This window comes from Mesocricetus auratus, unplaced genomic scaffold (assembly GCF_017639785.1).
Source record: "Mesocricetus auratus isolate SY011 unplaced genomic scaffold, BCM_Maur_2.0 Super-Scaffold_4256, whole genome shotgun sequence".
Classification (NCBI taxonomy): Eukaryota; Metazoa; Chordata; class Mammalia; order Rodentia; family Cricetidae; genus Mesocricetus; species Mesocricetus auratus.
In genome coordinates, this window is record NW_024429182.1 from 114784775 (window position 1) to 114812062 (window position 27288).

General features: G+C 44.7%; 1 protein-coding gene across 2 annotated transcripts in view; it reads right to left on the reverse strand.

The window, feature by feature from the left end:
- The window catches only part of Sh3gl3 (SH3 domain containing GRB2 like 3, endophilin A3), a 139447-nt gene extending 116353 nt beyond the window's left edge, over window positions 1-23094 (reverse strand). Inside the window, exon 1 of one of the 2 annotated variants that reach the window (XM_005077844.4) lies at window positions 22915-23094. In XM_005077844.4, the coding sequence (XP_005077901.2) occupies window positions 22915-22959 (45 nt within the window). In that variant the 5' untranslated portion in view covers window positions 22960-23094. Of the gene's footprint in view, window positions 1-22638; window positions 22752-22914 lie in introns of those variants that run through there. The other variant, XM_040729233.1, reaches the window with a different exon arrangement.
- Between the last annotated feature and the right edge of the window lie 4194 nt (window positions 23095-27288).

The following is a 27288-nucleotide window of genomic DNA, read 5'->3' on the forward strand; positions in this document are numbered from 1 at the left end:
GACCAAGACCACGAGATTATTTTTTTCTGGAAAAGATATTAAGTAAATCCAATAACATCTGATTCTTAGACATCTATGCTCTGGGCTGGAGAAGTGGCTCAGTCAGTGAAGCAATTGTCACACAAGCACGAGGAGCTGAGTGAAGATGCTAACAGCTGGGCACAGTGGACATCTGTAGCCCTGTGCTAGGGAGGCAGACAGGCCAGTCCCTGGAGTTCATCCAGCCTAGCTGAGTCCATGAGCGCTGGATACAATGAGAGTCTCTCAAAACCTAAAGTCACTGTGGTAGATTTAATGAAAATATCCAGAGAAACATCACCCTTTACAATTGCCACAAACAACATTAAATACCTTGGGGTAACGCTAACCAAACAAGTGAAAGACCTGTATCATAAGAACTTTGAATCTTTAAAGAAAGAAATTAAAGAAGCCCTCAGAAAATGGAAAGATCTCCCATGCTCTTGGATAGGTAGGATCAATGTAGTAAAAATGGCAATCCTGCCAAAAGCAATCTACAATCCCCATTAAAATCCCAGCACAATTCTTCACAGACCTTGAAAGAACAATAATCAATTTTGTATGGAAAAACAAAAGACCCAGGACAGCCAAAACAACCCTGTTCCACAAGGCAACGTCTGGAGGCATCACCATCCCTGACCTCAAGCTCTATTATAGAGCTATAGTCCTGAAAATAGCTTTGTATTGGCACAAAAATAGACAGGTAGACCAATGGAATCTAATTGAAAACCCGGATATTAACCCACATACGTATGAACATCTGATCTTTGACAAAGAAGCTAAAAATATACAATGGAATAAAGAAAGCATCTTCAACAAATGGTGCTGGCATAACTGGAGGCTGGCATGCAGAAGAATGCGGATCGATCCATGTTTATCGCCATGCATAAAACTTAAGTCCAAATGGATCAAAGACCTCAACATAAATCCAGCCACACTGAACCTCTTAGAAGAGAAAGTGGGTGGTACCCTTGAACGAATTGGTACAGGAGACAGCTTCCTGAACATAACACCAGTAGCATAGACAGTGAGATCAACAATTAATAAATCGGACCTCCTGAAACTGAGAAGCTTCTGTAAGGCAAAGGACACAGTCAGCAAGACAAAAAGACAGCCCACAGAATGGGAAAAAATATTCACTAACCCCACTTCTGACAGAGGGTTGATCTCCAAAATTTACAAAGAACTCAAGAAGCAAGTCTCCAAAACATCAAAGAACCCAATTAAAAAGTGGGCTGCAGAACTAAATAGAGAATTTTCAATAGAGGAGTCTAAAATGGCTGAGAGGCACTTGAGAAAGTGCTCAACATCCTTAGCTATCCGGGAAATGCAAATCAAAACAACTCTGAGATACCATCTCACTCCTGTCAGAGTGGCTAAAATCAAAAACACCAACGACAATTTATGCTGGAGAGGATGTGGTGAAAGGGGAATACTCCTCCACTGCTGGTGGGAGTGCCAACTGGTTCAGCCACTTTGGAAATCAGTATGGAGATTCCTCAGAAAAATAGGAATAAACCTACCACAAGACCCAGCAACTCCACTCGCAGGCATATATCCAAAAGATGCCCATTTATACAACAAGGATGTCTGTTCCACTATGTTCATAGCAGCATTATTTGTAATAGCCAGAACTTGGAAGCAACCTAGATGTCCCTCAACCGAAGAGTGGATACAGAAAATGTGGTACATTTACACAATGGAGTACTATTCAGCAGAAAAAACAATGGAATCCTGAGATTCGCAGGCAAATGGATGACACTAGAAGAAACCATCCTGAGTGAGGTAATCCAGTCAGAAAAAGAGAAACATGGCATGTACTCTCTCATATATGGATTTTAGACATAGATCTGGGGAGTGCCAGCCTACAATCCCATGGCCAGAGAGTCTGGGAAACAGAAACTTCATTCAGTGGCTGATCAAAGAAGAGGCAGACTCCCTCAGTTAAGTACTGAGCTGAACTCAAGAAAGCTAGTAACAGAGAGGGAGGGCTGATGACCAAAGGGATTAAGACTGGGCTGATTTAACCCCCAGAAACAGCTGAGCTGACAAAGATTAACTCTTGAATCCCAGGCATCAGCCTGGGAATCCAGCATGGGACTGATCAAGACCCCCTGAATGTGGGTGTCAGTGAGGAGGCCTAGGTAATCTATTGAGCCTTGGGCAGCAGATCAGTACCCATCCCGAGTATACACATGTACTTTGGACTCCCATTCAACAATGTGAGGTGCACTCTCACCCTGAACTCTTGGGGAAGGGTCTAGGCCCTGCCCTGGATGAAATGACAAACTATGGACACCCCCATAGAGGGCCTCACCCTCCCTGGGGAAATGAGGGGATAATAGGGGGGGGCTTGGGGGGAGGGCACGGGAGGAGGGGAGGGAAAGTGAGAGGGACCTGGAACTGACTTGTGAAGCAACCTTGTTTCTTATCTAAATTTAAACTGAAAAATAAAAAAAAAAAGAAGAAAATATCCATTGGCCTATCCTGTTTGGTTCACAGTATCTGCTTGGGAGCTCACAACTAACTATAACTCCAACTCCAACTCCAGGGATTCTCATGCCTTCCTCTGGCCTCCACGGGCATTGCACACAAGTGATACACATACAGACAAGCAAGTAAGACACTCTTACACAAACAAAAATAGTTCTACAGCAAGTGAGAAAGACACCAACATCAACCTCTACCTTCCACACATTTGCACATACATAAGCATGTAGATATAACACACACACACACACACACACACACACACACACACGCACAGTCTATGTTGGTCTTTCAATATTACACTCTATTTTTGATGACAAGTCATAAAGAATTTCTCACTTAAACTAATATTAAGTGATTCTATTCCCAGAGACACCCTCCACTTGACTTTCCCCAGAGAATAAATACACCTCACTTCTTTGAGTATGTATGCCTGAAAACTGACAAGGGTGCAAACTGAGTCACACAGTTTCAGCATAAAATTTCTGGAAAGCCTATAGAACCCACACGATCTACACCTGTACCAACAGAAACCAGAACCTCCCATTGCTCTTGTACAAATCACTCAGATCAACTGAGTCAAGAACTAGTCGTTTTCTTTTCTAGGGGAGATAATGAGCTGCTCCCTTGGAACACGGCACACAAATTAAAACACATATACTCGAGAGTCATGCTCGAGAGGAAAGACAAACACAAAACTGACGTCACCCCCTGAGAATCACCTTTGAGCACAGGGGAAGAAAAAAAGGAAACTGACAGGAAAAGCAAAGTAAGACTCCTGCAAAATGAGGAAAGGAAAGGGTCTGATCCATAAAGAATGCAAGAAGTAGCCAGCAAAACCCCAAACAGCCTGAAGCCCCATGCAAGCAGACACACACTGTGGGAGTCTTTCTTCATGGTAACATTGGGATTCCAACAGTTCAGGGTGTGACAGTCAGGTGTGGCACTAGCAGAAGTGACTTTGGGGGATCCAAGTTGCCTGAACTACAAGGAAAACAACATGTTCCAGACCCAAGCCCTTCCTGGGTCACCCGGGGGAGTCAGATTAGGCAAATGCTTCAGAAAAGCACACAAGTGACCAGTGTGGCTCATTACCATAACCCTAGCATTTGGGAGGCTAAGGCAGAAGCATCATCCTGAGTTCAAGACCAGCCTAAGCCTCTGCATGAGACTCTGTCTCAGAAAGTCAAAAAGCAGGAGAGATGGCAAAGATGCTCCTGAAACCTAATTTCAATCCCTGCATCCAAAGATACTCCTGAAACCTAATTTCAATCCCTGCATCCACAAAGCATCAGGAGAAAGACAGTTCTAGAGAACTGTCCCCTAAACTCCGTATGGAAGGTCAAAACAAAACAAAACAAAAAAACCTACACTAAGCATTTAAAGAAAACATATAGTGTTTTGTCCAGGCCTCCAGAAATGTGCATACCACAATATAATGACACTTAACCTCAAATGCAAAACAGGGTGGCCAGCCTTTTCTGTGAAGGGCCTAGCAGTAACTGAGCTCAACTATCCCACTAAGTGCAATGTGTGTCTGTCACAGTATTCAGCTACCCATGTAGTGCAAAATACAAGCAAGTGAACATAATGTATCCCAATAAAACTTTATTGATGGACATAACAAATTGAATTTCATGGAATTGTCATGGGTTGCACAATTCTGTTACCCATTCTGAGTTGAAGAGTTGTACAAACGAACAGCAAGAGATATTATTTTAATCTGTTCTGGAGCATACAGAGAATGGGCAGCTGGCAGCTGGTTCAGATGACCTTACATGAGGTTATCAGCCCTGCAGGGAAGAGGCCAGAGGAGAGCCATCCTGACAAGTGCTCCTGTATACTGTGCTGCCCCCAAGTCCTGGAATGATACTTCCCAGCTGTGTGACCTTGAGTGGGTTCTACTTAACCCTACCATGATGTCATTCCCTCTTCTGCAGTAGGAGGGCCACCACAGGGTCTTTCTGATACAGTTATTGTGAGGACTCGAGGAGACCCTGCGACCTCTGATACATTCTGCATGGCACTTCTGCGAAATAAGACTAATTAGTATAATCATTAAGATCCATGCAATAGTTGATTCACTGCAAAGTATTTTTCCTGGATAAGAAGTGGGTTTCTTTGTTTGTTTCTTTTTTGTGTGTTTTGTTTTTGTTGTTTTTTAGTTTTAGTTTTAGAAATCTTGACTCCTAATTCTTAACTTCTAAAAAGCCAATCTCAAAAGAAAGTAAATGTCTGTCTGCATTATACACAAAACTAAAAAAATATAGTGGAAATGTTCATTCTGTTGTAACATCCCAGGGTTCAGCTATCAGGAATCTTGAACCCCCTGGTTTCTCTAAGAGGTATAAGCTCAGCCATGAAGAAAGAGCACACACAAAAACAGACACTCGCAAGTCACAAAAGAAGCATATGTAAAGGCCTCTGTATGAGTGGCAGCTTGCAAGATCTAGAAGGAAGGCCCAAGACAAATTCTGTGTAATAAATATTCTCACATCCATATGTGTACCAGGCTGAGGTAACAGGGACAGAGGAGAGCCACAGATTTGAGGAGGAAAAGAGAACGAGTTAAGCTAAGCAAATTGTCCTTGCCCTGGCTTTGAAAATGGGAGGAAGGTTTCCGAGCAGAAGTAACTGAACAGGCAAAGGCATGAATGGGCACAGACCTCTAGAGGATGGAGTGGGGATGAGACTGGAGTAGGGGTGGGAGGGGTGAGTATTAGCCAAGGGAGAGGATGGCTGCAATCAGCTCTCCATTAGAAATGTCCCCATTTGTGAAATTATAGTGCCTATCCAGGCCACTGAGGTGAGCAGGCAGAGGTTTGAGGGGGGAATAGCAGATCAAATGTAATGTGATAGCAACTGTGTTAGAGAGGAGCCACCTGGGGATGGACAGGAGGGGGCATGGGAGGACTATTTAGTTAGGCAGAATCCACATGGAATTTATCAAATGGATAGTGAGGAATTAAGGAGACACTGAGAAGAGAAGTTTACAAAAACAGCCTAGAAGGAAGAAATCCTGTAGATTCTAGACAAGATCGATAAGATCGATAGTGTGGCCTTGCAGGTCTCTAATGACTGCTCTGGGAAAGGTTGTCAGTTTCAAAGCCAAGAATAGTCAAGGACCAGGGAAGAAAGAAGGCAAAAAAAAAAAAGCCTGTACTACCACACACACTGTCTCCTCCCAAGGATGCAGGTAAGTAGGAAAGAATGGCTACATCCACTGTGGTGTCAAACACTCATTGAGTGCCTCCCTATGGATTACCTGCAGGCTTGGGACAAGTAGTGAAGTCCACATAAGCACACAGTTCTGATTCAGTTCTTTTTAAAAGCAACTAAGAACACAAACCAGTAAACAGATTTCTTCTCTGCCCTCAGGAAGAATTAATTACCTCACCAGCCTGTGTTCATCCATCCTTAGAAATCGCATGCTCATGATACAAGGCATATCAGCAGAAGTGGTGCCCTTTGCAAAAAGATGAGAAAGTTTTGTGAGCTCAAGAATGACCTTTGGCCTCGCTCACTGGATGCAGTTGGGGATCATAGGAAAGAAGTATGTCGGTCCTGACACTCCTCAGAGGTATCATTTATTAAAATTATGAGATAATTTTAACAGACTGCTGTAAAGGCTGAGTTTGTTAGTACTACAGTCAAGTATAAACAAAAAGCACTCAATAATCAAACTCTGGAATGATTTCAGGTATCCCCCCCAGTTATAGATAAGGAAGTCAAACCCCAAGGCAAGTTAGTTACTCCCCTGAAGTCACACATATAGGCGAACATGGGACACTTAGTTTGCCTCACTGTGTGTCTTACTATCTTCCTGGTATTCCATGCCCCTCCTTAGTTATGAACTCCAAAGTTTGTAGCCATTCCGTGATTTGATCCTCACAGCAAGCTTGTAGGTCTATTAGTGATCCCTTTCCACAGGCGCCAATTAACTCTCATAGCTCTGTAAGCCCAAGACACAGTCAAATACAAGCTGGCAGCCTGTCTGGCCAACCTCTCTCCACCATCAACTGGGTTCTCTTCCTGCTGAGTTGGTTTCACAAAACACTATAAAAGAGAACTGAGTGATGAACACTTGGTTCAACAATGCCTAGCCAGAGACAAAAGGAAAAGATAAGGAAACAATTCACCAAGCCTCCATCCCTCCAGAAAAGCAAGAGAGGAGAAAGCTGAGAACCCTTGTGTTGGAGACTTCAGTCCTTGCCATTCATGGCCACATGATGGAATTTTATGTCCACCCCATGAAGCTTCTGTGTTGCATGCTAGCCTTGTAGCATCACTCTGACTCCAGAATGCTCATCCCATCATTAAAGCCACAAACCTTAAAGAGCCAGGGCTATGAGTTACGGCAATGATGTCTTCTAATGGAAAACACCAATTTGAGTGATAGGGATCTAGCAAGGACAAAGTTCAAGAAAGTTGGTTAATTTCCTTTAACCAAACTGTATGAGTCATCTGAAACTAAGTTCCCTTGCGCACATGTCACTTTCACTTCTGAGATGCTAATGTTCAAGGGACCAGCCAGGGTAGCATTACTGCCTCAAGAGGAACAACTACCTATCCTTGCACCCTATCTCAACATATTTCTAAATAGGTCATTACGAGCAAGGCCTTACTCCTACTTCATCTCTTGCTAGCTTTTACACAGCTGTGTGAGGCTGTGCACTCATGCAAAGCCTGTCTCCCACTGGTCCACACACTCAGGACCGCCAGGTCAACAGTTCTTGCCCTTTCCCTGATCATGCCACAGTCTCTGATGAATGCTGCCAAGCTCTTCACATAGGCAGACACTCAGGTCAGTTCAATCCATTCTACTTCCCTGTAAGTTTTCTGGGAACATCCGCACCAAAGACCAAGAGCCATCTCTACAGGGACCCATTTCAGCTCCTAAGCAAAAAAATACTGGCAATGCTGTGTGTATCATCTAGCCAACCCTGACAAAAAGACAACTTGTGGTAAGTTAATCAAAGTCACTCTCAGCTACAAGGCTGAAAGACTGAAGCCCAGCACACAGCCATGGACCACGTTAGTTCATGACACTGTCTTGTAGTAGCTACTGCTTTTCCAAAGTCTACCAATATTTCAAAACTAGGAAATCCCATCTAGAAATCAGACTTTAAACACCTGCCCAAATGAGGAAGACTTCAGCAAACTGTAGGCTGGAAGAGTCAGAAGCAGGTAACCCATCCAGGCCCTAGGTAACTAGCATCCCTACCTCCTGGACATTAATGAACACTAGCAACAACTTCCTGAGTGCCCACTGTGTGCCAGTCAAGGGAGGTTCTGGACCCCATAAGGAGTAAGCAGGACAAAAAAATGATGCAACATTAACATCAGATAAGAAGCTTAAAATTGGATGATACAAAGGACTTCCACTCCAGAAAGATGTAGTAAAGGTACTTCCCAAATTCCTCCCAGTAACTACACAAGTAGACTCAAGAAGAGACAAGAAGCATACTGGCCAGAGACACTAGGCATACCCCTCCCCCACCAAAAAAAAATGGAATGTTAGAAAGTTCCCTAGTAAGAAACTGGCAACCTAAAAATGCAAACAAACTCAGGGAAAAGGTGTTCCAAGAAAGGCCTGTTCTCTCTCAAAGTGGCCAGCTAGAGAGGCAGAAAACTCAAACAGTAACGGCTTCATTCAGGCCACACTAAACAGAAAAAGATGATTGGTGGGTGGATGGATGGATAATAGGCAGACTGACCAACCCTGTGACCCCACAGTTCATATCAGCAAAAGGTTAAAGGGTGACTAGACTTTCGCCTTTGGCCAGACTCTAACAAGTTAACTTACCCTGGTCCCTTCCTTGTCCTCAGAATGGTGTCAAGCACATACATGATATTATCATCACAGCACAGTAAAAACCCACCTTCCCAACACTGAGTGTCAGTGGAGGCCATGTGGGGAGTCCAACTTCCATTTCTACCAACAGCAACGAGGTTCCTGCCCTCCTGTCAAGAGGAATGTGTTGGATAGGCTGAGTAGAAAGTCAGTTCAACCATCATGACTAGTGGTAATGAGGCCACCCCTACCAAGGTGTAGGATGAGACAAGTAGGGAGGAGTAGCAAGGTATTTCCACCCTTCCTAGAAAGAGAGGCATCAATGGTGGCCTGGTGAGAATCAGAAGACCCAGTCCCTCAGCAAAAAGGAGTTATTCCTACTTAAAAAGCAGAGTCTTAGATGGGAACCTGGAAGGAATATGATAGTGACATTCTCCTCCCGAATAGAGCAGTGTCAAATGAAACCAACAAATCACCACCATCTAAGTAAGACCCAGAGTCTCATAATAGCTAAATGTCAGATTTCACTGAAAAATCATTCATTCCAAGAGCCAGGGAGACTTCAGGCTGAATGAAGAAAGACACCTGGTGGATGGCAACACCAGGATGACAGAAACATTACAATTGTAGCATCAATCTTTAAAGGTAATTGTCAACATGCTTTAAATAAATGAGCAAAGAAGGAATCTCAGCAAAGACGTAACAGATGATGCAAATGAGATGCTAGAAGTTCTATAATCAGAATTTAAAACTCTGTGAAGCTCACCCAGAGTGCAGGAAGCAGAGAAGTAAGTGTGGACTGTGAGACAGAGTCATACAAATTATCCAACCTGAACAACAGACAGAAAATAAGCTGGGAGAAAAGGAGACATCCCCGGGGACATGGGAGATAACAAAACATTCAGTATTCATGTCACTGGAGCGCCAAAAAGAGAAAGAGAACAGGACTGTTAAGCACTCAAATAGCGAGTGAAACTTTCAAATTGGGCAGAAGACACAGCCTACTGACTCAAGAAGCCAATGAACAGGTACAGGATAGAGATGAAACCCACACTGAACATACCACAGACATCTAAACACTAAAGACACTGAAAACATCTTGAAAGCAGAAACAGAATGACATCTAACCTCTAGAAGCAAAGTGACTCAAATTATGCCAGATCAAAAATCACAGACAAAAGATGAACTTGACACAAATAGCCAATAAACAGATCAGGGAAATACAAATCAAGTCTACAGTTAGCTTCCACCCACTCCAGTCAGCATGGCTATTATCAAGAAAACAAATGACCATTAATGCTAAAGAGGGTTGCGAAGAGGGGGAGGGAGCCCTTATACATCTTGGAGGGATCCCTTCCACATCATTGGCAGACATGTAAATTAGTCCAGGAACCAAACAAGTAATTATGGAGGTTCCTGAACAACTTAAAACAGAGTTTCTAGATGATCCAGCTATATCACTGGCAGATCTATATACACAACAGACTCCTGAGTTCACATGCCACAAAGATATCTGTACTATTCACAATAGCTAGAGATACAGAACCAGCCTAGGTATCCAATGACAAACAAATGGATACAGGAAATGTGTTACACACATCCAATGGAGTTCTATTCAACCACAAGAAAGAAACTGTATCAGTTGCAGGAAAGTAAGTGGAGCTAGAAATCATCATGGTTAACTCAGACAGTAAAAATCGAGTCTCTCCTCTTTTATTTTACAAGCAGGTGCTAGATTTAAAGAGACCATTGGGGTGAAGGAAGGAAATCAGCAGGAGGGAAGATGGGGGTATGATTGAAGCACATTACATATGGATATGAGAAATCTCACGATGAAACCCATCGTTTTTGTGCAATTAGCATACATAAATTTTGAGCAAAACAGGACAGCACAGAACCAGGGGAGGTGGGTACAGAGGCACTTGCCAAGCTGCAACTATCATAAGGTGAAGTCAGATCAGCAGCCTCCTCGTCTGATGGAGGGGCTTGTGGCTGGCTGGCTGTGACTGGCGGAAGCCTGCTGTGTGCTGTACTCTGTGGTAGATTTGGTGTAAGCTGTAATGTTGGGGTTCAGTGGGAATGCAAAGCAGCCTCAGCTGATGGCCTCCTACTTCTTCAACATACAGAGGCCAGAAGGAAGTGCCATGACAGTTTCCAAGAGCAGAAAGAGAAGACTCACCGCCACAAGCCATCCATCCACAGCGGAAATCCTTCAGCAGTAAAGGAAAAATAAGAGCTTGCTGGAATGAGAGAAAATTAAGAGTTTGCCACCAGCCTCTTATACTGACAGAATGGCTATAAAGTTCTCTATAAAAGTTCTCTAAACAAAAAAAAAAGGAAATAATAAAAAAATACTTGGAACAATGGAAAACAGAACACAGTAAGCAAAAATACAAACATAATAAACTGCTTCCCTCTTGAGCTTTCTAAATAATTTTTGATGATCAAAGCACCAATTATACACAGTTTCATGTGTATCTAGGTGAACAGAGTGGATACAATTAGTGTAATTATACTGTAAATGAGGAGGAGATGGGAAATAAAGTGATGTTTTCAACATTTCTTTTTTTTATTTTTAAGTTTAAATTTAGATTAGAAACATGGTTGGTTCACAAGTCAGTTCCAGGTCCTCTCCCTTTCCCTCCCCTCCTCCCGTGCCCTCCCCCAACTTCCCCATTATCCCCTCATTTCCCCAGGGAGGGTGAGGCCCTCCGTGGGGGTGTCCATAGTCTGTCATTTCATCCAGGACAGGGCCTACACACTCCCCCCAAGAGTTCAGGGTGAGCGTGCATCTCACATTGTTGGATGGGAGTCCAAAGTCCGTGTGTATACTCGGGATGAGTACTGATCTGCTGCCCAAGGCTCAATAGATTACCTAGGCCTCTTCACTAACACCCACATGTCGCACCTGCTGTGCGGCCTGCATCCGAGAATGTAGCAAGGTGGTCAGGATAGATGACACAGAGACCGGTCAGTTGCTTTAAGAAAACTTCATCCTTCCCCAGTCAGCTTAGGAGGAGAACTCAAGTCCGCTTAGGAGAGAGAGCTCCCCAAGAAAAAAGAGCTTTCCTTTTTAAGGACTTCAGCCATCCATCTACATAAAATTCTTTCCAGACTCCTCACCCTTCTGGCTGGTGGTTTAATCTCCAGCCCCAGAATCCAGGAGACACAGCAGGGAGCAGGAAGAGGCATCTAGCCATAGGGGGTGTCAAAGTCATGGTGTTTCAGTGAGCCCTTATCTGAGCCCTATCAAGAGCTTTATAGCACTGGATTGTTTTCAGTAAACATTATCTCACAGCTGCCTGCTCCCAGGCCAAAGGGGAAGTGGGTTTCTGCTCAAGGTCTGGTGTCCCCACACCCACATTCAGGAGGTCTTGATCAGTCCCATGTTGTATTCCTAGGCATCAGCCTGGGATTCAAGAGTTAACCCTTGTCAGGTCAGCTGTTTCTGGGGGTTAAACCAGCCCAGTCTTAATCCCTTTGCTCATCAGTCCTCCCTCTCTGTTACTGGCTTTCTTGAGTTCAGCTCAGTACTTAGCCATGGGAGTCTGCCTCTTCTTCCATCAGCCACTAAATGAAGTTTCTGTTTCCCAGACTCTCCGGCCATGGGATTGTAGGCTGGCACTCCCCAGATTTATGTCTAAAATCCATATATGAGAGAGTATATGCCATGTTTCTCTTTTTGTGACTGTGTTACCTCACTCAGGATGGTTTCTTCTAGTGTCATTCATTTGCCTGCAAATCTCAGGGTTCCATTGTTTTTTTCTGCTGAATAGTACTCCATTGTGTAGATGTACCACATTTTCTGTATCCACTCTTCGGTTGAGGGACATCTAGGTTGCTTCCAAGTTCTGGCTATTACAAATAATGCTGCTATGAACATAGTGGAACAGACATCCTTGTTGTATCTATGGGCATCTCTTGGATATATGCCTAAAAGTGGAGTTGCTGGGTCTTGTGGTAGGTTTATTCCTATTTTTCTGAGGAATCTCCATACTGATTTCCAAAGTGGCTGAACCAGTTGGCACTCCCACCAGCAGTGGAGGAGTGTTCCCCTTTCACCACATCCTCTCCAGCATAAGTTGTTGTTGGTGTTTTTGATTTTAGCCACTCTGACAGGAGTGAGATGGTATCTCAGAGTTGTTTTGATTTGCATTTCCCGGATGGCTAAGGATGTTGAGCACTTTCTCAAGTGCCTCTCAGCCATTTTAGACTCCTCTATTGAAAATTCTCTATTTAGTTCTGCAGCCCACGTTTTAATTGGATTCTTTGGTGTTTTGGAGACTTGCTTCTTGAGTTCTTTGTAAATTTTGGAGATCAAAGCTCTGTCAGATGTGGGGTTAGTGAATATTTTTTCCCATTCTGTGGGCTGTCTTTTTGTCTTGCTGACTGTGTCCTTTGCCTTACAGAAGCTTCTCAGTTTCAGGAGGTCCGATTTATTAATTGTTGATCTCACTATCGGTGTTACTGGTGTTATGTTCAGGAAGCTGTCTCCTGTACCAATTCGTTCAAGGGTACCACCCACTTTCTCTTCTAAGAGTTTGTGTGGCTGGATTTATGTTGAGGTCTTTGATCCATTTGGATTTAAGTTTTGTGCATGGCAATAAACATGGATCGATCCACAGTCTTCTATATGCCAGCCTCCATTATGCCAGCACCATTTGTTGAAGATGCTTTCTTTATTCCATTGCATATTTTTAGCTTCTTTGTCAAAGATCAGATGTTCATATGTGTGTGGGTTAATATCAGGGTTTTCAATTCGGTTCCATTGGTCTACCTGTCTGTAGGTAGGTATTTGTGCCAATACCAAGCTGTTTTCAGGACTATAGCTCTATAATAGAGCTTGAAGTCAGGGATGGTGATGCCTCCAGACGTTGCCTTGTGGAACAGGGTTGTTTTGGCTGTCCTGGGTCTTTTGTTTTTCCATACAAAATTGATTATTGTTCTTTCAAGGTCTGTGAAGAATTGTGCTGGGATTTTAATGGGGATTGTAGATTGCTTTTGGCAGGATTGCCATTTTTACTACATTGATCCTACCTATCCAAGAGCATGGGAGATCTTTCCATTTTCTGAGGGCTTCTTTAATTTCTTTCTTTAAAGACTCAAAGTTCCTGCAATACAGGTCTTTCACTTGTTTGGTTAGCGTTGCCCCAAGGTATTTAATGTTGTTTGTGGCAATTGTAAAGGGTGATGTTTCTCTGATTTCTTTCTCAGCCCTTTTATCATCTGTATATAGTAGGGCTACTGATTTTCTTGAGTTGATCTTGTAGCCTGCCACTTTGCTGAAGGTGTTAATCAGCTGTAAGAGTTCCCTGGTAGAGTTGTTTGGGTCATTTATGTAAACTATCATATCATCTGCAAACAGTCAAAGTTTGACCTCTTCCTTCCCAATTTGTATCCCCTTGGTCCCCTTTTGTTGTTGTATGGTAATGGCTAGAACTTCAAGTACCATGTTGAAAAGGTATAGAGAAAGTGGACAGCCTTGTTTTGTTCCTGATTTTAGAGGAATTGCGTTGTTTCTGTCCATTTAGTTTGATGTTGGTTGTTGGTTTACTGTATATAGCTTTTATTATGTTTAAGTATGTCCCTGTTATCCCAGATCTCTCCAAGACCTTTATCATGAAGGGGTGTTGGATTTTGTCAAAGGCTTTTTCAGCATCTAGTGAGATGATCATGTGATTTTTGTTTTTCAGCTTGTTTATATGGTGGATTACATTGATGGATTTTCGTATGTTGAACCATCCCTGCATCCGTGGGATGAAACCTACTTGATCGTGGTGAATGATTGTTTTGATGTGTTCTTGGATCCGATTTGCCAGTATTTTATTGAGTATTTTTGCATCAATGTTCATGAGGGATATTGGTCTGAAGTTCTCTTAGTTGTGTCTTTGTGTGGCTTGGGGAATCAAGGTTATTGAAGCCTCATAGAAAGAGTTTGGCAAAGACCCTTCTGCTTCTATTGTGTGGAATACTTTGAGAAGAATTGGTATAAGCTGTTCTTTGAATTTCTGATAGAATTCTGCACCGAGGCCATCTGGACCTGGGCTTTTTTTTGTTGGGAGACTTTTGATAACTGCTTCTATCTCCATAGGAGTTATAGGCCTATTTAAATTGCTTATCTGTTCTTGATTTAATTTTGGCAAGTGATAGCTATCCAGGAAGTCGTCCATTTCCTTTAAATTTTCAAATTTTGTGGAGTACAGGTTTTCAAAGTATGACCTGATGATTCTCTGAATTTCGTCAGAGTCTGTTGTTATGTCCCCCTTTTCATTTCTGATTTTGTTAATTTGCATGTTCACTCTCTGCTGTTTGGTAAGTTTGGACAAAGATTTGTCTATCTTGTTGATTTTCTCAAAGAACCAACTCTTCCTTTTAACTGTTAAAATGGCAATACTGATAAACTGTGATGAGTTGCTTACATTTATCATAATAGCTAGAATAGCACTACCAATCTTTACATAAGTATTCACATGAAAACACCACATAGAATTCAAACAAGCTTCAACTAACACACAGAAAGGTGGAGTGAAAAAGAAAAGAAATTCAAAACACACCAACAAAAATAAATAAAATGTCAGCCTTTAACCCTAACGTGTAAATAATTACATTACATGTAAATGACCTAAATACAACACTTAAAGAACAGACGGGACCAAAATGTGGTGGTGCGTGCCTTTAATCTCAGGACTCAGGAGGCAGAGGCAGGAAGATCTCTGTGAGTTTGAGGCCAGCCTGGTCTACAGAATGAGTTTCAGGACAGCCAGGGCTACACAGAGAAACCCTGTCTGGAAAAAAAAAAAGACAGAAAACAAAACAAAAACGACTGGAAGAGTGGGTTGATGAAGCATTACAGTTAGGGTTTGAATTGAATTTCCCCTCAGGCTCACTTTTTCAATACTTTACTCTCAAACTGAGGTATTGTTTGGAAGACTGGCAACTTTAGGAAGTCAGGCCTGCTGTTACAAGGGTCACTGGGGGCAGGTCTTTGAAAGTACCATTCATTCCTGGGTTCCGGACCTGCTCTTGGTCAGTCCATGTGAATGGCTGCCTTCCACTGCGTCAACCACTACAAATGGAACCACTTCCATCACCACACTTGTCGGCTAGGACAAACAAAATCCCTCTGAAACTGTGAGCCAAAGATTAACCTTTTCTTTCCCTTGAGTTGTCTCAGCCAGGTATTTTGTCCTAGCAAAACAAAACCAATACAAAATCTGACTGCGCCAGGCGTTGGTGGTATATGCCTTTAATCCCAGCACTCGGGAGGCAGAGGCAGGCGGATCTCTGTGAGTTCAAGGCCAGCCTGGTCTACAGAGAAGTTCCAGGATAGCCTCCAAAGCAATACAGGGAACCCGTCGCAAAAAAACAAAAAACAAAAAACAAAAAACAAAATCTGACTGTACTTTGTCCAAGCAACACACTTCAGATATTGCACTATTGTCAGGCTGAAAACAAAGCAAAACTGATGAGCTATATTAATATCAGATAGATATTAGAGCAAAGAAAAGTACCACAGTGGAAACTGACTTTAAGTTTGGGTTTTATTTTTATATGCAACTAGAAGCCAGTGAAGACCTGTCACTAGTAGCATGGCCTTAGATTCATTTTGTTTTATTTTAATATATATTAATGGAGTTTATACAATGTTTCAAAAGACACATATAGCATTCACTTGTTTCACTTTATCTGGTTTGTCTCACTTAACAAAATATACTACAGTTATGTATTTTTTTTTTAACTACAATTGACAGGATCTCCTTTCTCCTTTGTGGCTGTAGAATAATCCATTGTGTATCACGTTTTCTTTACCCATCCATCCACTGAGAGGTACCTAAGTTGACTCTGCAGCTCTTGTGACAACAGATAAAAACACAGGTGTGCAGGTGGCTCTTGGGCACACTGCCTCCCCTTCCTTTGGCTATACACCCAGAAGGTGAATCACTGGGTAACACAGAGCTCCACACTCTTCTCCGCAGGGGCTTTTTAAATTTGCATTTCCATCAACAACCAATGCCTGATTACTTCCCTTTTTCTCCAGCATTTTTAAACTTTTGTTTTCTTGGGCTGTATCTCTTGAAAAGCAACTAAACTGGCCATCGTGAATGAACAGATTCTCTGTAGGGGGATGGGCACAGAGGTCTAGAGATGGACTGGGAAGCTACTGCAGCCATGGGGAGGGGAGGGGAAGGTGACCACAGCAGACCAGCAGAGTTGGAGAGCACCACTTTCAGAGCAGAGTCAGGAGGAAGACCACAACAATAAACTGATGATGTCTCAGAGGAATCAAGGCCCTGTCCCGGCTTTGTTTTGTTTTACTTAAGGGGCTAAACAGGTGTTTGAGATCACCAGTAGAAAAATGCAAGAGGATACAGACAAAAGTTCCTGTCTACAAGTCTCAACCGTAATGTCTGAGAGGAAAGGAAGAACTGCCTTTTGTCTTTAGTTAGGAGAAACAGCTGAGCTAGAAATACAGCTCTGAGATTCATCAGTGCATGTGTTGTATTTAAATGTGGGTAAGCCTCCTTGAAAGAGCACAAGTCTAGAAAACTGGAGCCAGGGGGCCGCCATGGTGCGGCATGGTGCAGCCAAGGGATGAAGAGCCATTAACAGAGACTGGAGGGGCTGACAGAACGCTGAGGAACTCGGGCAGGTGCTGTACTGGTCAAATGTTGCTGAGAGTTCAGATGGGGAAGAGACCATCAGACTGAGGGACATGCGTGGTCTCAAAGTACAGGAGAAAACTCAACTGGAATGGGTTGAATATCAAACAGGGTGATAGAAAACCAAGAGAGGACACGAACTTCCTCAGTGTACCTGATGATAGGGAGAGGGGATACAGGGGGTGGGACACATGGGGGGGTCTGTTTCTCAGAGATAAAGAACTCATAGCTACATGGTGATGGGAATGACCCAGGAGAAAACACATGTTCTAAGGAGAGATGCAGCCACAAGAGCAAAGTCCTTGAGACAATGAAAATGAGAGGGGATAGGCTTGAAGGCACCATGCAGTGACTAGCCACTGGTATTTTGTTCCTTGTTACACCAAGAGTAGCAGAAAACCACCCACACATGAGCAAACAGGGGACCTCTGGGCTACTGGGGTGCAGCCCAGAGCAGAGACACAAATGAGGAGCTGTGACTAAAATTTCAGATTCAGCCATAGCTCTGCTACTGACAGGTAGCCTCAGGAAATCAACAAGAATGATCAGTGCTGGAGAAGGGTGTCTCCCTGAGCCATACAAGATGGTGTATGCCTATAACCCCAGCACTGTGGAGGTGGAGGGTCAGGAGTTTAAGGTCATCATTGCCTGGATAAAGAATTAGGGACTACATGAAACTGTCTGGGAAGAAAGGAAAGAAGAAAGAAACAAATGAACAAACAAAGGAATGAAGGAAGAATGGAAGAAAGAGAGGGAGAGAAAGGAAAGAAGAAAGAAAGTAAGGGAGGGAGGAGAGGGAGGGAGAAGGAGAGGGAGAGGGAGGGAGAAGGAGAGGAAGGGATGGAAGAAGAAGAGAGGGACACCACCACCAATAGATTAAAGGGCTTCCAGTATAGCAGTATGCATTTGATGACCTTGGGAACCACAGAGGAAGAGGCCAATGGGAGGCTACCACTTCAGAGAATAGGAACAGTTAGAGTCTAATACTACCTCCACGAAGAAGCCCTCCCTCCCAGCCCAGTGCGGCTCTTCCCAAACTTTAAGAACTCAGAATTAAACTGCCCATGCTCTGCTGAGTTCCAACATTCACCACATGCTCACCTGTTACTTAGCCAAAAAAGTACCACATCCATTCTGTTTACTAACAGCTTTATTTTCTCAGTAAAACCTGCCAGTCATCATGTCCCTGACACACATGACACACACACACCTCCACATACTTAGTGTTGGGAAACACAATTTGCAATGTACTTTTAATAAAGCTAAAAGCCAGTCTTAACCAGAAGAAACACTGCTTCCCAATGTGCTTTAAAAGCAAATCCCAAGGGACCGAGTTATAGTTTTACTTTATAGAATAAAAAGAAAGAAATGTTTGGGTTATATTGTATCTCTAAGTTATTAAAAACTCCAAACCAATTTGGTTTGAACATCTACTCTAGGACCTTGGCTTTTAAACTAAAGTACGCAGATTTATGTATTAATTTGTCAAACAATGTGTGAAAGACAGCAAGAATGTTTTATCTTTAATATATTTTCCAATGCATCTAAGAGGAAAAAATAAATCATTATGGATTTTGCGCTGTGTATTTTTATCTTTTTCTCTAATGAGAAAGTAAAACAAAAGACATCCATTGTCTCCCTGGAGGATCTCACCATTTACCAGGGTTATCTTTCCCTGAAGCATTTGTCCATAAGTGGCGAGCCTGAGCAGTTAGTGTCTGCAGGGACATTTGGCAGGGCCCCTTATGGCCCCTCAGCCTTTTTCAGCTTGATGCATTAAAAGAGAAAGAACAAGTTACCAAAAAGCTATGTTAAGGGTTTTCCCATTCCCTAGTGTGTTATTAGGCCATATGACAGAGGCTATGAGCATTGTCCTATAAAAGCACAAACAGGTAAATTCAACATGGAGCCTACAAGACTATGAAAACTGGGTGGCTAGGAGAGGGAGAGAGAAGGAATGATACTTTCATGGGAATATGATACAAGTCCCTAGGAGGTCTTAAAGAAAAGAATATGTCTATTAGTACAGCATCCAGGTCAGAGCACAGCATCCATCCAGAGCAGGGTCTGGGCCTCCCTCATAAACAGTGACTACGGTCAAGAGAAACCTCTCTGAGATAAAGCACAGTCAGTCTGCTCAGTGAATGACCACACCGATGCACTATCAGACTATTTTTTATTGCTCCTGTGCTGTGCTTAAGAAGAAGCCACAATGGTGGTTCTGAGCTATTTGAACTTACACAAGCAGCTCCACCCACATCCCAGTGAGAAGAATAACTGGCTCTATTTAAAACTCTGGTAAAGAATTCTAAAGGTGTTCAGTGACAAACTCAAGAAACCTGGCACAATGTGACGGCATCTCCAGGGTGGACAGTTCATCCTCTAGAAAGCAGAGTGCTCCATTTCTCAGTGGCAGGGAAGGGGTTAGGAAAGAAGAAACAGTTAGCCAAGGTGATGAGTCATCTTACCCTGCCATGGTCCCTTACTTGTAAAGGACCCTACTGTCTTTCTCTGAAACATTTTAAGTAAATTACTTAAGAATTTCAGCCAGGTGGTGGTGGCATACACCTTTAAAGCCCAACACTCAGGAGGCAGAGGCAGGCAGATCTCTGAGTTCAAGACCAGCCTGGTCTACAGGGAGAATTTCAGGACAGCCAAGGCTACACAGAAAAACCCTGCCTCAAAAAAAAATGCATGAATAAATAAATATGTTAGAGAAGAAGAGAAAGAAAGAGAGAAGAAAAGAGGAATGAAGGAAGGAAGGAAAGAAGGAAGGAAGGAAGGGTTCACATCTGAGATGCACACATGAATTATCTGGATGGATGGATGGATGGATGGATGGATGGATGGATGGATGGATGGACAGACGCACAGTGTACACATACTATGCAAATCATTTAAAGTGTATAATCCAAGGGCTAGAGAGATGGTTGAATAATTAAAAGTACTTATATTCTTACAGAGGACCTGAGTTCAGTTTTCAGCACTGAGAGGTTGACAACTACCTATAACTCTTGATCCACAGGATTCAATGCCCTCTTCTGACTTCCTTGGACATACACACAGTACATAACACACACACACACACAATAATATAATAAAAATAAATCTTTAAAATATCAAAAGCACATAATCCAATGGTTTTACCATATTGAGTTTTGCAAACACAGCACTATCAAGTTTAGCACAGGGACCCAACTTCTGAATCCTCCCATCATTCATCATGCAGAGAGAAAAGCCAAGGAGGCCTAGATGGGTTACGTCCAAGGTCGCAGAGCTGATCATGGCAAGGAGCCAGCCCTGAATCCCTGGGAATTATTAGCCATTGACATCATCTGGGACTCCCTTTCCATGCCCTTGGGAAAGCTTGGAGTGAATTAAAGCCCGCTGTGAAAATGTTATTTGAAAACATCTGGCATTTTTATTACTCTGCTCCCTCATATTAAATTAAACACAACCTAATTTCTCCAAGTCTGTTGCACTGCACAATCTCTAAGAAAGATGTTTAGAACTGAGCTGGGGGTGTGGCTCAGTTGGGAGAGTGCTTGCCTAGCATGCATGAAGCCCTGGGTTCAATCCTCAGCAAAAACTGTGCATGGTGCTGCCACCCTCCTGTAACCCCAGCACCAGAGAGAGAGAAGCAGGTCTCAGAAGCTTTCAGTCATTCTTAGCTACATAGCCGAGGCTCAGAGCTAGACCAGGGACCTGGGGGATGGGGAGGAAAGGAGGATGAGGGACAGAAATATCTAGAACAGTTTTGAAACTTATCTATCAAGTAGCTTAGCCACAAAATGCAGGTAAGTTCAGAGAGAATATGTAATATCTCACTTTTCACATGAAGTACAAATAATTTCAGAGAACGGAAGTAAAGATTTAGAGCAGTGGTTGTTAACCTTACTAAGGCTGTGACCCTTTAACACAGTTCCTCATGTTGTGGTGACCCCCAACCATAACATTATTTTGTTGCTACTTCCTAACTGTAATTGTGCTACTGTTATGAATTATAATGTAATATCTGATATGCAGGACATCTGATATACATGCCTGTGGTGTTGCCATCCATAGGTTGAGAACCACTGATTTAGACCCTAGGTAGAAACACACCCGCCCGAAGGAGAATGGTGACTGAATGTACTCAGATCCCTCGAAGGGGGATGGAAAGTCAAGGGGTTCATTTCCTGCCAGGCTAAGGAAGACAATGTCACAAGTGTGGCCAGCAGTTACTCAAGCATGGCCTTGCTGGCAGAGGCTCCGGGACTCCTGACTGTCCAAGTCAGCTGCTCCCGTGTTACAGCAGAAGTAGACACTAACAACTCCAGCCTTTCAATGCCAACCTGTGCTCATATGTGCTCTCTCTGTCTCTCTGCCTCTCCCTCTGCCTCTCTGTGTCTCTCTCTGTGTCTCTGTGTGTCTCTGTCTCTCTCTCTGTCTCTCTCTCTCTCTCTTTCTCTCTTCCTCTCTGTCTCTCTGTCTCTGTCTCTCTCCCCAAGTCATTCCTTCTGAGCCTCATTTATTCCTCATTTGTTACATATACATTTATGGAACGCTCATGCTCAGCAAGACTAAGCACTGTTCAAGTGTGGCTGTTCAAGTGTGGCGCCCCCTAGAGTTTTTATTTAGACTGCTTGTGCACGTTTCCACTTGCCTCAACTCTCCCATTTTAAAAAAGGCCATTTTAATTGGAATTTCCCCCAAGTCAGTACCTCCAGTCCCAGACCCCCAGAGAGACAAAGAGAGAGAGACAGAGATGAATATCCCGCAGACTTCTCTAAGTACTAGAGATCCACCAGTGCATCCACCATCTCTGCCCTCACCCAATGGGGCCCCTCCTCCAGGATTTCTATCACCCTGAATAGCACCACTGTCCAACCTATGTCCCCTGCTGGGAACAGCCATCACTCAGTTTCCTTGTGGACCAGCTGTGACTGAGGGGCTAGCAGTGTCTTTCCGCCTGGGATAGAGAAAAATCGTTTTCTAATGTCAGCTGCAATCTCAAGATCGATTTGTGGGAGAAGCAGGGCTGGGGCATCGCCACCGACATGGACTCTAAATGCAATCTGTTCACCTGGGTTCTAGCAAAATAGAGGCTGGGGAGGGAAGCAGGTGGAGGCAGGGCAACAATTCCGCAGGTGCTGGTGAACAGGTTTTACACCGTGGGCTCTACCACGGCTAGAAAACTGTATGTAGTGTTAGAACGTAAATCTGGTTGTCACACACACACACACACACACACACACACACACACACACACCTCTTTTCTGTGTCCCTGTTTCCAGCTTCCTCTGCTCAAAATGCCCTCCCTCTCACAGCTCAGAGCCACAGTTACTTCTCGTGACTAGTCCCCAGATGTCTTGTCTTCACCTCCTGGAAGCTTCTCATGAAGCCCCCACTGAGTCACTTGCCATCCTCTAGCGCGGAGGTGTGTCTAGTGCGGTTTGTTTACGTGTGTGTTTTGGGTCTCCCCATCACACTGCCATCTCTTTGAGAGCAGGAGCCTGGTGTCGACCTCAAACCAACCCAGGAAAGAGGGCGGGCAGGGAAGGACCACAGCGACGAGCCCCAACCCCAGGGAAGCCAAAGCGCAAACTGGAGGACCCCAGTCAGGGAGCAAGTACAGCGCCCAGGGGAGCCCGCCAACGGACGGACTGGAGACACCGGGACAGGAGGGAGGCCTACCAGGATCGTGGTCTCGGGAGCGCTCATCCCGGAGCCCAACACTCTCCACTGCCGAACCGCTCTTATTTACAACCGCCAGAGCGCATCCGGAGACCCGAGACTCAGGGGAGGAGGCACCACCGCGCGCAGCACAGAGCGCGCGACCACTACCCGCCCCCGCGCCCCCCTAGACGACCAGAAACCCAGCCCGAGGGAGGCTGACGGGAACCCCGAGCCCATGGCCCGCGACCCCGTGGGGACACCGCCTCCAGGTCCCCCTCCCGCGCACCTCCCTACCTGGCTGGCCTTGTGGAACTGCTTTTTGAGCCCGGCCACCGACATCGCGGCGGCGTCCCGCCCGGGGGTGATCTCGGGGCTCCGCCGGGCCACGCGGCCGCGACTCTGAGCGGAGCGGGCACCCCGGGCGGTCCCCGCGCGCCCCACGGCCACGGCCACCGCCACGGCGCTGTCACACTGGCACATGCGCGCGCGCAGATAGCAACACCGCGTTTCGAGGTTTGGGCGCAGCCCATTGGCCGAGCCTGGGCGGCATGCAAATGAAGCCGTTAGGTCCGCCCACGCTTCATTGTTGCGTGGCGACCGCGAGCGCTTGAGCCAGGAGAGGGACTAGTGGAAGGACTGGTGGTGGGATGCCCAAAGGATGCACGGAGCCTCTTCCGACTTCTTTAGGCTAGCACGAGATGCAGCTGGCTCTGAGACTGTCTGGACCCGAGGTCTTCTCTTTACTCTTTTGCGTTCACTCATTGCCAGTACACACACACACACACACCTGCCGCGTGATAAAAGGAAGAAACGCTGGGGTGTGCATCTCAGGAAGAGAAACACTACAGTACCTGGATCTGTGGTTAGGTGGGAGGGAGCTAGGTGTGTGCTTTAGCCTCAGTCTACCTGAGCAGTCAGAGGCCCCTGGGAGGGAGTTTCTCGGTGGTTTACTAATAAAGGCAGCCTAGTCTCACAGGTGAGCAGAGCCTCTTGTAAACTACACCAAGAACCACACTGCAAGATGCCCGAAAGAGGGTCTTCCATCCCACTCATTACCAGAAAATTCGCCGGAATGGTCTCCAGGTGCATCTCTTACACAAAGCCTTTTCACAGTATCTACTCTGAAGAGTGGGTGTCCAGCCACGGAAATGGAGCTTAGCATCAATTCATGTGCCACCAACAAGTCTGTTTTCCCTGAACCATGGCTCCTAATGCCTGCAATCCATTTAGCAGTGCTTCTCACTGAAGCAAACGCCATCAGCTTTCAGTCTCCACCTAAAGGGAAATGTCACTCTATGGACCCTCCCGAAATCTGGTCTAGGATCAACAGCACTCCCTGCTTGCCTGAACCCCTGCTGTTCACATCTGTGCCCAGGCTTCTATTTGGCTCTAGTCTTTCTCCAGGACCTTAGCTCCTGGCTTCCAGCCCCCACCTAAGTCTTCATAGCATGACACTGCTGTGGCAGGGTGAATACCTGGTTCTCTGTTTGCCACAAAAGCCAGGAAAGTGTAGAGTCAATAGCGTTCCGCCTCTGATGTGGGAGATGTGGGCATCTTCTTAATGGGCATCTTGGGATAAGGTTGATGAGTGTGACTCAACACTGCACCTAGTTGGCCAAGGGCTAGCTGACACTAGACAGTGGTAGAAGGTATGATGGTGGTAACCACTGAGTCATAATAGCACAGCAAAATGACCAGTCCCTACTGCTGTCCCAATCCCACAAAACAGGTTCTAGGAAAGATGTCCTGAACTAGTCTAAGACTGGGTAGATACTCAACTGCTGGCCCCTTCTGTACCCAAGAGGAGTTTAAACAGCACTGGCTCAACATGTACTCTCTGAGAAATCAGATTCTTGTCAAGGCTGGTGATTGGCATTCTTCCATGGCTGATAGTTTTCTTAGGTCCATGCGGGGTTTGTTTTATTTTGTCCTGTTTTGAGTGGAAATCACAGTTTGATGGGAACCTTCTATTGGGGGTAGTTCAGATGGCAGTGGAAGTCATGAGAGCATGAGGCAGCTGCTCCCACTGCATCCACAACCCTGAAGCAGAGGGAGATGAACACTGGTGCTCAACTTATATCTCCTTTATCCCTTTTAGTTGAGTCTTGGACCCCAGGCATGAGGTAGTAACTGCATGTTGAGAGGGGGCTTTCCCTCCTCTGTGATAGCTCTCTGAAAACTCTCTCACAGACACATCCAGAAGTGTGACTCCAAATCCTGTCATGCTGACAATGAGAATGCACAGTTGCAATAAGTATATTCAAGTTTCCTTCAGTGGTCAAGCTTAGTTATCTATCTCCTTGGTTTATTCAAATGCAGACTTGCAGATTGTTTCTCATAATTTTTAAACCTTGGGATCTTTCATATATAGTTGTCTTCACTAAGCATATTTATATGGTTTATTCTTTTTATTCTTTCTTATTTTATTATCAGCACATATAAAACTAACAATGGCTTGGATTTCATGCCTTGCTTTCATAAACAACATACATTTTCTGCTTGTTTTATAAGCACACTTTTTGGTCATTCTTTTGGTTTCTTCTTTGTAGTAGTGGTGCACACCTTTAATCCCAACACTCCGGGGATAGGGGCTAGGTAGGCAGATCTCTGTGAGTTCAAGGCCAGTCTGGATTCCATAGGGAGTTCGAGGACAGCTAAAGCTATATAGTGAGACCCTGATTTGAAAAAAAGAAACAATGGCGTGTTTCCCAGTAATTAGAATACACCTCTTCAGTTGATCTGTAATAGGAGCATGCAGTTTTTTTAAATTTAAATTAGAAACAAGCTTGCTTCACATGTCATTCCCAGCTCCCTCTCCCTGCCCTCCTCCCTCATCCCCCCACTAGTCTCCCCAACCCCCCACCCCATCCCCCCTCCTCTTCCCAGGGAGGGTGAGGCCCTCCCTTGGGGATCTCCAAAGTTTGTCATATCATGCAGGGCAGGGCCTAGGCCCTCCCCCATGTGTCAAGGCTGAGAGTATTCCCTCCATGTGGAATGGGCTCCCAAAGTCCATTCTTATGCCAGGGGTCAATACTGATCTAGTACCCCAGGGTACATAGATTGCCGAGGCCTCCTCCCTGACACATAAATTTAGGGGGTCTGGATCAGTCCCATGCTGGCCTCTCAGCCATCAGTCTGGGGTCCATGAACTCCCTCTTGTTCACGTCAACTGTTTCTGTGGGTTTGACCAGCCAGGTCTTGACCCCTTTGCTCATCACTCCTCCCTTTCTATAACTGGGTTCCAGGAGTTCAGTTCAGTTCAGTGTCTAGCTGTGGGTGTCTGCTTCTGCCTCCACCAGCTACTGGATCAAGACTCTAGGATGGCATATAAGATAGACATCAATCTCATTATCGGGGAAGGGCATTTAAGGCAACCTCTCCACTATTGTTTAGATTGCTAGTTGGTGTCATCCTTGTAGATCTCTAGAGATCTCACTAGTGCCAGGTCTCTCCTCAAACTTATAATGACTCCCTCTAGTATGGTATCTCTCATCCTGATCTCCTCTATTCTTCCCCTGACTCAACCTTCCTGCTCCCCCATGTCCTCCTCTCGCCTCTTCTTCTGCCCCTCTCTTTCTCCCAGCTCCCTCTCCCCTTCCCCCATGCTCCCAATCTGCTCAGGAGATCCTGTCCCATTCCCCTTCTCCAGGGTACCATGCATATCTCTCCCTGTTTCCCAGACTCTCTGGCAGTGGGAATGTAGGCTAGCAATCCCCTGCTCCATGTCTAAAATCCATATATGAGTGAGTACATGCCATGTTTGTCTTTTTATGACTGGGTCACCTCACTCAGGATGGTTTCTTCCTGTGCCATCCATTTGCCTATGAATTTCAAGATTCCATTGTTTTTTTTCTGCTGAGTAGTACTCCACTGTGTAAATGCACCACATTTTCTCTATCCATTCTTCAGTTGACAGGCATCTAGGTTGTGTTTTACCACAGCTCCTAGCTTGGAAGATATTCCAGACTCGTGCTAACTTAGGCTGACTTGGCCAGTTCAAGGCTTTCCCTTTACAACATCATCACCCATCAGTCACTCCCAGACCTGTAGCTCCTCTTTTGAGAGAAGAGGCCCTTGACTGTTTAGCGGAGTCTACATGAGATGAACTATCTTTCTGATGGAGAGTTGGAAGAGTATGGAACTAATGCAAGCATGCCTATGACCTGAAGGACCTTTAGGTACTTGCTAGGCTTGCCTCTGGCACCTTATAGCAATGGCAATACTGTGGCATGGGCTTCAGTGTTTCCTTGGGTATCTTTCCTATGGTCCTTGGCTCTTCCCTGGTGTGCGGAGTGCTGTGCTAGTTTCATTCACATCACCACATGTTGTCTTTAGACCGTCTTTGGAATCTGTGAGCATTGGCAGTCTTGGTGTTTGTGGATTCACATTTGTCTGGGGGCAGGGTGATGCTACCTAAGGATCCTGGGTAGATGAGATGTAGAGGGAAGGAAGCATCCCAACTAGTGTTGTGAAATATTAACTTGTTATGAACCAAGGCTTAAAGTACCTTGCTAGACCTGCCTTGCAAGCTAGCTTAACCCACCTTGGCAAGTTTAAGGCTTGCACCACACCTCATCAGCCCTCAGCTACCCACGGATGCATAGCTTCTGTGTAGAGACCAGGTATGCTATTGAGCAGAGCATTTTAAAAATGTTCTGTACCTCAATA